The 13710-nt window shown below is 34.7% G+C and overlaps 1 protein-coding gene across 1 annotated transcript in view; it reads right to left on the minus strand.

The window, feature by feature from the left end:
* Nucleotides 1–6433: 6433 nt before the first annotated feature.
* Nucleotides 6434–13710, minus strand: part of Pi15 (peptidase inhibitor 15) — a 20661-nt gene continuing 13384 nt past the window's right edge. The window contains exons 3-6 of the mRNA XM_050165053.1: nt 12163–12281; nt 11125–11257; nt 10893–11008; nt 6434–8124 (exon numbers count right to left, since the gene is read on the minus strand). Coding sequence (XP_050021010.1) covers nt 7989–8124; nt 10893–11008; nt 11125–11257; nt 12163–12281 — 504 coding nt within the window. The 3' untranslated portion in view covers nt 6434–7988. The remainder of the gene's footprint in view (nt 8125–10892; nt 11009–11124; nt 11258–12162; nt 12282–13710) is intronic.

Genomic DNA, 13710 nt, shown 5'->3' on the forward strand with positions numbered 1-13710 from the left:
CTCAGAAGCCCCACCTCCAATTTGTGGGGTGGTTCTTCCACTTAAGGAGCAAATAAAGCCAACCACTATCAATCAATCAATCATCATATAGCAAACGTCTTAATTTCTTTTTATTTTTATTTTTTGTAATTTCATTAAGTATATTTAGCTCATGCCTGTCCTCTGCTTTCAGGCCCCCACTCCTCCCACACCTCCTTTTAAATTCTGCTCCTAGCTCCATGCATTCTTCTTTATAGTCCACTGGATCCAATCAACACTTCCCTTATTGGCATGTTTATAGGGTGCCATATATTAAGGACAGGCAACCTACCTTGAGCCACACAGCTGAAGAAGGCAGCTCTTCCTCTCCTAGTGACTGCCAACTACCTATGGGTCTTACGTCAAAAGTGAGATAAAATGTTCCCTGTGCCACTCCATGCAAGAGTTCTGACTGGCTTGATTTTCAGCATGTTTTGTGCCTGTATCCACGGTTGTGAGTGCATGCATGCTGACCATAGCCTCCACGGAAACTGGCCATACTGGCACTCTGATACACCAGTTTCCATCACTGGGAGAACATTTCTCTAGGTGACGTATCATCTAGTCTGCGTTACCTTGCTATAGTAACTCAAACAGATTCAGACAGTCATATTCCTTCACGTGAGTATACTATTTAATCAGTTCATTTGTGATGGAGCTTGAGGTTTTGTCTGGCCCTCTGCTATTGTAAATAATGTTCCTAAAATTGACTTTTATACATGTCATTTCATGTTTTGCCAATCTATTTGTGGGGGGGAAATGTAGATGAGAAATTATTAAACCAAACAGTAAACACAATTGTAATTTTAAAAATATAAACAAATTCTAGGGTTTATAGAATCTTTACATGTGTTTTAAGTTTTAGAATCAAGTATGGATATATCATTTTCATTTACTTTTTACTTTTAGGAAAATGTTTTGGACATATGGATTATATACATTGTCTAATATGATATGTAGCAATTCCTGGATCAAGTTCCTCTCTGAATTCAACATTACTAAAACTCTTGTCCTTTGAAAGGACATTGCATTCCTTGTCTTAATTCTCTTTCTTTTGCCATGACAAACCACTATGACCAAGGCAACTTAGAAAAGAAAGTATTTAATTTGAGGTCTCGAAAAATATAATGTACATTATATTTTTCCTGAGAGTTAGGGTCCATGACTCTTGTAGATGAGAACATGGCAGCAGGCAGAGTGCCATGGTGCTGGAACAGTGTCTGAGAGCTTACAACTGATCCACAAGCATGGGGCAGAGAGAGCTAAATAGAGATGACATCAGCTTTGGAATCTCAAATCCCACCCACAATGACACATAAGGCTATCCAGCTTCCGATAAAGCAATACCTTTTACTTTTTCTCAGAGAGTTTTCTCACTCTGAGGGCTGAGAATTTTAATACATAAGTGTAGTGGCAGCCATTCCCACTATGGCCACCACATTCCCTCAAATGAATAGACTGTCCAGGAAAGAATACTCCAGACCTCACCTTTTCTGTGGGGAGAAAAATGTAGTCAAAGAGAATGAAGTCAGATGCTTCTCACCTATTCCGTCCTCAAAAACTGACCCATGCACTCTTGCATTGTTTAACCACACTCAGGATAAAATTGGTGTTCCCTGAATGCACCATTGCATGTGACTGTCACAAAAGGCACTAGATTAGAGACTCTGTATGAAGTGACTTAATCTAGTGAGCCTTTTTCACATAGTAAAACACCTACAATGAAGCTAACTAACTTCTGGAGTCTCTTACATCTAGATGGAATTTGCCTAAGAGATCACCAACTTCTCAGAGGGGTGACATCCTGATAAACACAAACCAGAGACCACCTAGAAGGCTCCTATTTCCGGGATATTCGGCTGCATACCACCTAGAAGGCTCCTATCCCCAGGATATTCTGCTGCATACTTTGGAACTTCTGTAAAAGTAGGTAAAAAGATATCACAGCCATCTGCTATAATTTTCCACACACAGAAAATCTTGATACATTGTTCTAGAAAAGTTTTTCCTATGTATATTTTATTTTTCTGGAGTGTATGGGGAAAAGAAAGTGGGAAGGGTGAATGGGGATAAAAGAAAAGGAAACTATGGGAAGAGTTAATGTATTTCAGCGATGTGTTATAGTTACATTCAGTGTCTAGAAAAGAGGTAATTCCTTCTCAAAATTATCTGGTTCTAATACTATTGGAACAAAAACAATCAGACAGACTTCAAAATCAAAATAAAGAATAATAATATTTTATTGGAAAACATAAGACAATAGGGCTTTAAAAAAGTTACATTTGCTATGTTCCATAGGGACAGAGGTTAAATATATATATATATCCATTCGTAATAATGTTTCACAACATAAAGGGTCACCTTCTTGCCAACACAGCACCAAATAATGAATTGTGCCTATCCAAATTTGTGCTTAAAATTTCTGACGTGATACATTGAATTTTAGGATTATATAAATACTTGAAAGATTAGCATAATTTAAAAAACATACTCTTCATAAATGTACCAGCTTTAATTCATATTATGTTACCAAAATCCACCTTAAACATTGACAAACCACAAATGCTGTAATAATTATCTAGGAACAAAGTTAGTCCAATGTTTGATTCCCTTCAGAGGTAATAGGTTGCCAGAACATTCAGAGTGAAGGTAATTATCTAAAAGAACTTTAGAAATACTTTAATTTCAAATTTTGGTCTTTTATTTGTTGACTGTTTTAGAAGAAATTAATTGAGTGTATTTTGATTGATGGAATGCTAGGGCAGAGAAGAAAGTTTCTGGGCACTAAATCTGGACAGACTGTGTCCATATTATATTTCCTGTATTTGGGAGCTTTGTGTGTGATTTAGATCACTGAAGAAGTCCGCTTGCTCTAACAAATTTGAAAATAATCTCCTGTGAATTTATTTGATACTTTATGATAACTTATGATATCTGCCAAAACATGAACATCATAATTTTCATCTTTACTAGGCTAATAGAATGTTATTACTTCGAAAGTACAAAGCATAACACATCAAATCATAGATCAGAATGGAAGTGGACCACTCTGTTACATATGTAACTAGTTATTATTTTAGTTTTCCCCCTTTTATGTTATGCCCTAAGCTAAATAAAACAACCACTTCTAAAATGAGACACAATAATAAATTGTTTTCTAAAAACAAACAAAACTAAAACTGAGCACCTTAGAGTATACAATCATGTAAAAAAAAGAAAAGTGAAGGCCGCACCAGCTTCTCCACCTCTTAGGAAGGTGTGTCAGTAGAGTTGAGCTTGCTGTGTGGTTCTAATGTTGGAAGATCCAGGGAGAAAAACTCCAAGGCAGTGCAAGGTAAAATTTCACTAAGAACAAATGGCTTTTACCAAAGGTTTATGAGTCACTACAAATTGTTTTTAGAAACACCAGAGGGCGCCAGGGCCTGAAGCATAGAAACACAGGGGTAATCTTAACTTTCAGGTTACACACACAGAGAGAGAGAGAGAGAGAGAGAGAGAGAGAGAGAGAGAGAGAGAGAGAGAGAGAGAGAGAGAGAAATACCCACTTGAAGAAAGAAATCACTTCTAAAGAAATATATTTACATGTAATAACATTGTATAGTTAAATACAGAGACAACAGATCATACTTTGGTGAAGATAGAATTTTTGCTGTTACTTCTGAAACAAGAATTGAGTGAGCATTAAGTAGTAGTTTCAAAACGGTTGACACTAGCAATTCATTTAGCACCATATAGTTAGCACCAGAATACATAAAGATTGGTAATTTACACCTAACATTAACAACTGTAGTTTCAAAGAAATTTCAAAATTGTAATCATATGGTGATTGTAATTTTCAGCACCATTAACCAGTGAATTGTTAAACTTCCTCAATTTTAATCAGCATTTTACAATTCTAAGTTGAGCCATGACACAATTTTAAAAATGCGTCTTCACCCATACATATAACAATATAAAACTTTCATAAAAACAAACACAGTTTTAGTTATTAGTAGAAATATAACTTTATCCCCCCCTAAATACTTCAGTAGATAAAACCTTCCATCTATGTTAGGATTTGTATCCTACGATGCCGTGAAACCTAAGGGGAAAGAGAGACACAGTTTCTGCATTGCTTTTCCTTGAGGAAAACATTCAGCTCATCCATTTATTTTTGCATTACTTAACAAGCAAGGTATAGACCTAAAACACTTAAAGTGGTATAAAGATGCACTGGGTTTACTAGGGTAGACTCCATGGATTTGTTTAATACAAAAATATGGCAAATACTTTGTTTCAATTAAAATATTCAGAATAGTCTTTGTTGGTTGGACTCACCCCTTCTTTTGCTCTGCTCTGTGCTAGCGCTGCATAGAAATTAGAAATGACATTTTTGTGAACATCTCAAGTGCAGGTGACAGTAGAGCCAGATACATTTTCTAGAGAAGTTTTGAAGGGCTACAGCCACGATGATGCCAAAAGCAAAAATAATAATACTAATAACCTCAGCCTCTATGTTATTAAAGCAAGCTTCTCCATCATTAAATGAATGCTAAGACCACACCTACGCAGTTCACAAACATTCCTAAAGAGTAGTGCATCAATTTTGTAGTGAAAATCGTGGACTTCATTTTACTTGCTTTTCCCACGTGAAGGCCAAAATGTTACTTTTCTACAAAACAAATAGCATTGGGGGACATCAATGCTGTTAGTCATATTACTTTCTAATGAAAGATTTCAAAATAACAATTTTAATACTGACTATTTAAAGCTGCCTGCATGAAACAGTTTATAGCCAGACCTGTTTCACCTCTGAGAATTACAGTGCAAGCCTATTTACCTAGCACCCCTGTGAAAATGTAAGACATTGTATCTCATTGTATCACACTGATACAAGCAAACTATCATTTGCATTAGACCAGGAAAGAAAATATCTTCACGTAGCCATTTTATATACAAACAGTAAAAATTACAGACAGAATAGCAAATATACCCGTTGTGCTTTCAGCTTAGTTGTTAAGTTTTAAGAGTTGTTTTGTAAGCCTGCAGACCCTAGTTTCAATGTCATCCCATGGACGGTTCATTTGAGGGCTTTTCCATGCAAACCTTCATGTTTTAGAGAATTTTTAGTCTTTAAAAGCAAGGAAAGGCAGAATCAGTTTCAACTTTTACAAGTTTAGATTTTTAAACTAATTCTGAAAACTCCTCTGAACTAAACATTTCTTACACTCCAGGCACTGGATAACATGCAATGATAAATGCAATGAATTACATAGAGATCATGCCAAGGAGAAGCTCTGGTACTGATCATTTTAATATTCATAAATTTCTGTTAATATGGTGAGTTAACCTTCATGGGCAAATCTGTGAACTACATATTAAATGTCATTATTATTCCTTCAATCTGAGAAATCCAATTACTCAAGCAAGCTAGAGAGAAACCTGGAAATGAGAGTTGTAAATTTCTGTTTATATAGTTTTTCCTTCAGGTAACATTAAGGATGAAAACACTCTTAGGTGTGTCAAGCAGTTGCCATCAAAATGAAATTCCATCGAATGGCCAGATGGCACACACCTGTAAGTTTGAAAGTTAGAGGCAAGAGGCTCAGAAGTCAGTCATTCTTGACTACATAGTGAGTTTAAGGTCAACCCGGGCTGTGTGAGACTCTCTCAGGGGAAATGAGGTGAAAAAAAAAAAAAAAAAAAAAAAAAAAAAAAAAAAAAAAGAACTAACTCTATATTGGATAATACTTCTATCCTCTATTGTATTCCTAAAATGGTTCTTTAAATAAGGACCATATATGTTTCCACAAGGCAGGGTCACTTAATAGTAAAACATTTGGTTCCAATTGTCAGTGTTTAAAAGTAATTAGACCATTTGTTTGACATCAAGTAGGCCCAGTATCCAGATGGTGCATTCTTCTTCCATTGAAAGGCTCTAATTAACTATCTGCCATCTTTCAATGCATGCACCTAAGAAATTGTAGTTGTGTATGTTAAATATTTTACAGAACTTTCTTCCGTTGTTTGTCCTCTGAAATTATCAGGTTTACTTGCTCTGTAAAGTCTGTACTCATGTTCACGTGTGTGTGCATGTGTGCGCACACACACATTTGAAATATGATTTGTTCCATGTCTTGGCCCAGATATTGTATTACCCTTCTGAAAAGGACTTTGTAAATTAAGCCATGTATTTCCTAATCTCATGAGAGAAGGTTTTGTGATCATTTACTTGATTTTCATAAACAAAGTTAATGAGGAACTGAAAATCACTTTCCTATAAAAATGAAGTTCCATAATTAGTTCTTTGAAAAACATCCACCAATGGCTATATTAACAAAATTGACTGCATATGGTATTTACAGAGGATCTTGGATATAATACTCAAAAGCTCAAGATAGAAGGTAGATACCTTCTCTAACAAATGGCTGGGGAACCAAGGGGATGAATGTGCCCTCAACTACGCATTTCTTCCTAAAAATCCTTCATCCTTTGTTCGTGGGTCCCAAGATGTATTCAACTCTTCTAGAGCTTCTGGCTGGTCTTTGTGTACCAGCATGCTAATCCCATGATTACTCATGCCTCTTACTTCTCTTGGACTTCATCAGTATTCTGAGAATCTTGTCTTCAGTCTGGCCTATTCTGCTTCAGAAATCTTTGAGCAGTTGTCGATTCTTACATAGTTTGGTGGTTTGAATAATGACTCCCATAGGTTAATATATTTGAGTATAGGATCTTACTCGGACTTTTTTTAGGAAGAATGAAGAGGTATGGCCATATTGGAGAGGGTATAAACTTGTCATTATGGGTTGACTTTGATGTTTAAAAACCCTGGCTCGGTGCAGTCTTACTCTTCTTGCTTCCTGCCTGCAGGTCAGGATATAAATGCTCACCTATTGCTCCAGTACTACACCTCCTTCCTGCCTATCTCCATTTCCCATCAGGATGACCATGGACTAATCCCCTGAAACTGTAAGCAAGCCCCTAGTTAAATACTTGCTTTTTATAAGCTTCTTTGGTCATGGTGTCTATTCACAGCACTATAACTAAGACACCTTCCATATTTCACTTAAATGTTGGAGTTTCCTGGGAAAGAGACACTTCACATGTGAGACAGCAGCATTTATCATCCATTCCACCCTTAAGTGGTTAATATGCTTGTTCCTCAAAATACATGAAATATGATTAGTTAAAAATATTTCATAGCAAAATTACTAGGCTATGCTCTTTTGTGGACATCTCTGATAGCTTCTCGAAGGCAGGAATCACATGTAATTATTTTTGCATTATCAGAACATAACCAGCAAAGTGAATTAGTCAAAGTAATTGTTGAGTAAATAATCAAAAGATTATCTCATTCAAAAAATTTTTAAAAATGAAACTGATCAAAATGAGTGTTATGGAAACTTCCATAAATTCAACATACACTTTAGAGACCCAAATAAAATTAAGTATCTCCAGAACAAATTCTATGATTGCTTAATTAAGTAATCTCCAAATACCACTGATTTGCAAACAATCCTTTCATGGGTGTTGTAGAAATGGTCCATAAGCCCAAATACATTTTTCACTTTTCCTTGTTAGCGATCACATCATATTATTGTCTATGTGTCACATCACACATTATATGTGCGTGCATATATATACATACGTATACATATGAACACACATATATTACAGCTTGAACATACATTTCATTCCTTAGGACATAGTAACATAATTTCCTTGAATATAGGTTTTGGAATCGAAGGCAACAACTATGCCATCACTACATATACAGTCATTTAATTTAAATTTAAGGTCAGAAAAATAGAAATCGATGTTTTGCTTGTATCCAAAACTTAACACCCTAGACAATTGACCACTAAAATGAGAATAGGGTTATAATAAAATATATATAATATGTTCAAACTTCAGCATATATATACATACATATATATGCTTATGAGTTCAAAAGCCAATGCATCTCCCAGAGGAATAAAAAGACAAGCTTATTTAAACCAGTACAAGTAGTTTGACGTTACTCCTGGAAAGCACAGATTGTCGGTACAGGCTCCCCCATAACTCGGAGGACACGATGAACAAGGCACGCCTACTTTGTATGGTGCTTCTCCAATCCAGTTACCCCTAGAACGAAAAAGGAAAAGACGACATTAGTTCTGCTCACTCACCCCACAGTCAGATGACTTCGATACACATGCTCACACACTCCTGACATGTGAGAAGCATATCTTATAAGGCCCTGAAAATTACATACATTTTTTAAAAAAATTCCAAAGCACATTTTTATTCCATATTTCTTCCTTTTAAAATGCTTTCTTTCTGAATTAATGAAGTGAATATTAACTGACAGGTAAGTAATAAAGTCCTATTTACAATTTCTGGTGATATTATAAGTCATGGACACCAGGCCCAATCAACCCACAACATATGTCTTCTACTCTAGTAGCATTCGAGGGCACAAGGTCAGGCCTCAGCTCCATTTAATATGAGAGAAGAATTAAAAAATGGTTTAAATGCTCATAAGATTTATTTTAGAAGTTAGGAAAATTTAGGATTCTAATCTTTATAAAACCAGAAGCCAACTATTCTCATAAGAGTAATGGCTCATAGGCACAAAAGTGATTCTCAAATCTTTTTCCACATAGAAAACCAAACCAGTCAGATTTTAGTTGGTGCTCTTTGAACTTTCATGGTTTGAGTACATACAACTACTTGATTGGTCCTTCTTGCTCTGATGACACAGTGATTACAGTAATAAAGCTAATTCTCTATGCAGAATATCTGAGCAAGGCTATTTCTTCTGGGCTTTTGTTCTTTATGTTGTAATAAAGGATGACAATAACTTATTTTCAGTATCAGACTACTACAAAATGAAGGAAATTAAATGAAGAAGTTTGGTTCTCAATGCTAAAACCAGAGTTCAGCACAACAGACACGGAGGTGACTGGGAAGCACACATGCAGGATATATTAGAAAACCACTCAGCTGCGAATTTCGACCATTCCAACATACAAAAGTATACACAGTAAAATTCACTAATTAACTGTTCATATCACAAACTGAAATGGAAGTTTAGGACTCCCCACTTCCACTTAATAGAGTCTACTGTCTGCCTGGAGGATCGAATTCCTCTCCTCGAGGGTCATTTTAATGACATCATATGCCTATCTAGAAGCACTCCAAGCCTCTCCTCCTATCATGTGACTCATATGTTCTCATCTTCTCTTGAATCTTCCCACTCTGTAATAAAAATCTTTTCTCTCAATATTTATTTATGCAAAGGTATATGAGAACAGTATACAGAACGAGCCCGTTATATAATTTTACATTTTCTAGTTATTTTTTAAATATTATTTTTTAAATAATTAACTCTCAAGCATGTGTATTGAAAACAAAACCCAGAACTGAAAGCTTATTATGTGTAATATTATCATATGTTACAAATTTCTAAAAAAAATACTTATTATTGAATAGAGAAAATGTTCAACAGTAAGTCAGTCAATTCATACATCATCCATTCTTTCATTTTATGTTCAAATTAATTTATTTACATATTATCTGTCTTCTATTTTTCTTTCTTTCTCATTTTTCCACTAAAAATGTTAGACTATAGAAAACTTCAATTGGAAAAATAATATTCACCCCCTAGTCAAGATTTTAAGTCTTAATCACCTATGATTTTTATTAAGACCAGAAAATATTAGTGTTTTTATTAAGACTATAATACATTAATTGTATAATACATTTATGTTTTTAAAGACCATAATACATTAATGTTAGTGCTATAATATATTAATGTTAGTGTAATGCCTTATATTTGGGGCCTATAAATCAATCAATATTATTAGGAAATTTTATTATTTGGCTGAAATAAAGAAGCTAAATGAATTTTTAAAATCTGTCTTTGATGATCTCTTTAAAATCTGGCCAGTTTCTCACAGGGAGGAAGGATAAATGATTAATAAGAGGATAACAAGCATATATGGTTAAAATACAAACAAATGCAAGGTTTAGATATCTTTTGAAAGATATTTTCCAGATTCCTCATTGCAATAATTCTGAAGGAAAATCATAAATTTTCTTTTTTTTAAAGCAAGATTGGCCCAAGCCCACCACCATATCAATGAGTCTTGTGGTTACTTATGACATGTTTTTCCCCTTCCTCCATGTTTTGGAAGAGCTGGAGAAAATCTTTGTCTAAAACTCACTTTGGAAGGCACCGCAAGTATCATAAATCCCTTCCATATTTGACACTTATTCCAAATGGGAAGAGAACTCTGTAGAAATATGGGAAAAAAATACTCATCCTCAGAGTTATAGCTATCAAGAAGGCCTTTTATTAAGTGTTAGTAAATGTTTATTGATCTTTTTAAGGAATATTCAAAAATATAACTAGATTTTGTAATCTTTGACAAGTTAGTATTTTATTTATGTAAGCTAAAGAATTATGATACTGAATAAATTTTAATCTAAAAAAATGAGAGAAGTAGGAAACAAATTTTTCCAATATGTTTCTTTCCTGGTGAAATAGGTAAGCCAACATTCTGGTATTGATAATTCAAAATATTGTCCTGGTAACAACTCTCGAGGATGTTTTCTGATACCATCGATACTGGTGTCAATGACTACGAAACATAGTCTTACACTTAATGTAGCAGAGCAGTGATGGCAAGGAGAACTGGTTGAGTTCAGGTGTCTTAATGTGTAAACCTTACGATTTTAACCCTGTCATTTTTCAGATCCGTGGGGATGATCATACTATGGGAATGTAGCATAGGTGAAGGTGAAGAAGTACTGCAGAATATATTTACTTCTATATCAAAAATATGCCCATCTGGCTGCTGATGTCTAACATTCAGGCTACAGGAAGTGGAACTCAACTTGGTACTTACTTTGGAGCATAGTTGCAGACCAAGTACACTGCACGTCGCCACACAGATCCCCAGACATTCATGTTTTGGCAAGTATGAATTGCACATCCTATTCGATTAGAAGTGGCCCAGACCATCTGCAAAAGTAAATCAATATCTTCCAAAATTGCTTAAAAATTCAACAGTCATTAAAATAAGAGAAAGCATTTTTCTAAGATAAGAATAATAAAAAAAAAACAGCAGTTGAAATGACCTGTGTATAATGAGTGCACATGGGACCAAAGCATCGCATAGGACACCGAGGGTTGCAATCCTGGGGGTACGGAAAAGCATAATCTTTTACTTCGTCATACCATGGCTTGACCAGCTGGAGAATAGAACGATATCTAGATGTCAAGAGAAAGAGCAAAAAAGAACTAAGTAAGCAGGAAGCTATTTAGTGAACTTGTCTTAGACCATAAAAGTGTTATGAAATTGTTCATTAAAACAAGCTCATCGCTACTCCTCAAAAATGACTATCCACTCTCTGATAGAGCTCTTCAATCCTCCTGAAAGAGACAAGTATGAAAATGCCCAATAAACCTTCCTTCATCCAAGTACACGCTAGGCCATTCCAAAACAGAAGAACACAAATTATTCAGGAAGCGTCAAAGTCTTATTTAATGTGTGCAAAAATTTCTCTATTAGAATTTTATTAATAATTTAGATTTATTAGACACATGGAAATAGTAAAAAATACTTTAACTCTAATGAAAGTGTTCATAAGAATGGTGCTATAAAATGTTGGTCATGATATTCTACAGTAGAAGGAAACATTCTGTCAGCAAAAATTTTGTTATTGTTGCACATACATACATGTCTGTGTGCACACTTATGTAAATGCAGATTTTTCTCTTACCAATTTATTAATTAATTGTTTATATGAAATTATACACAATGATGGGCATATAAACAACCACACATAGATGACTTCTGCCAAATCATGGAGTTTTTGTGTGTATGGGGTTGTGGGACAGGACACATCATGCACAATCCTTTCTAGAATTCAGCAGAGTCAATGACAAATACATATGGAAGTAGCATGTTCCAAAGTAAGAGAGAAAGATGATCTTATTAGGCCTTATGAACTAGTTGTATAGCTTTTTAAAATCAAGTTATTCATAAGCCAAACATCATTTCCTGACTCACAAAAATCAATTGGAAATTGCTCATACTACTTAAAATTGTTACCTTTATCATCTGTAGGGTCTATAAATAATGAAGTATAATCATGTGAATAACTGTTTCCTACCTTCCAGTTCGGACAGATAAATTTTGACCCAAAAATCTCAACAAATAAGAAGGTCCATGGTCCCAAATGCAAGTAGCTGCCCAGGCCTCAGCAGATTTTGCAAGATTTTCATCCCAGACCTGTGGAAGTTAAGTAATCCTTCAGTTTTGCTGAATTTGTTTTAATAAACAAAAAGAAAGGAAAGAAACAATGCTCCTGTTTTAAGGAGTTCCTTCAATTCAGGGTCCTGTGATTATTGTAGCTAAAACAAAGTATTAATTATGAACTAAACATAACTATAATAAAGTAACTTCAAAGTTTTATAAAGGGTGCTATATAGATGAAGTACATTATATTTTAATCAAATTAAAAAATAAGAAAGGAAATTAGCAGAGAGTTACTAATATATATCTATATATATAGTCATATAAAGTAGGTTATTGTTATTTGAAAATGCATGCCAAAATTTGTATGACTCTTTGATTTCATAAATGTTTATATTAGTCACTATTCAGACTGGCATTCCCATCTCAATGACTGCATAGAGAGGTCAAGCAAGCCAGCAATGTAGGTGTGTCAACAATAAATTACCTCTGTAAAGATAGTCAATCAACTTTCTATTAAAGTATGAAACCACAAATATCAGTACTTCTACACAAAAGTCCTCTTCCATAAATTGGTATAGAATGTTAAACTAACAAATTTAATGTAAAACTATTTTACCCTATTACTTAAATAAACATTACAAAGATATGTTTTTCAGCTTTAATGGGTTTATCAAACATTTGTTTATCCATAAAAATTAGTTAAATATGGATTTCTGAACTATTGACTGTAGTTTATTGAAATATAAAACTACACAATCAATTCACTAAAAGGTGATATCATCCATCAACAGCATCTTTTGAAATATTAATCATAGTTATTTGAAAAATACATGTACACATTATATATTAACATGTACTGTTCTTCAGTTTAAAAAAAATACTTTATTACAATCAACTATATGAATCAAATATATGAATCACAGCATGGTACATATAGCACTGATATGAAACACAGTGGTCTTGTGTTTATGCTTATTTATGCTACTGAGATCAATGACTGGGGGCTCTCATTCATCATCTATCTGTCAGTTAACTCAGTCACAAAACTATAACACTGGAGGTGATGCCATCTTCAGATCCACAGTCTCATGATTTGGATATATATAAGTAGTCCCGGAAGCAGTGCCAAAATGAACTATATGGTACCGGCCAGTGACTGACCAGCACTACTGAGAATATACACTCTACAAAAACAATTCAAAATGTTCTTTCGGGAACTCACCAAGGCCAGCTGGTCTGGGTCTGAAAAAGCCTGGGTTAAAACCCGTCTCACTGAACATAGCGGACAATGAGGACTACTGAGACCTCAAGAACAATGGCAATGGGTTTTTGATCCTACTGTACGTATTGGCTTTGTGGGAGCCTAGGCAGTTTGGATGCTCACCTTACTAGACCTGGATGGAGGTGGGTGGTCCTTGGACTTCCCACAGGACAGAGAACCCTGATTGCTCTTTGGGCTGAC

This window comes from Alexandromys fortis, unplaced genomic scaffold, assembly GCF_014885135.2.
Source record: "Alexandromys fortis isolate MF-2015 unplaced genomic scaffold, M_Fortis_MF-2015_v1.1 scaffold_135, whole genome shotgun sequence".
Lineage (NCBI taxonomy): Eukaryota > Metazoa > Chordata > Mammalia > Rodentia > Cricetidae > Alexandromys > Alexandromys fortis.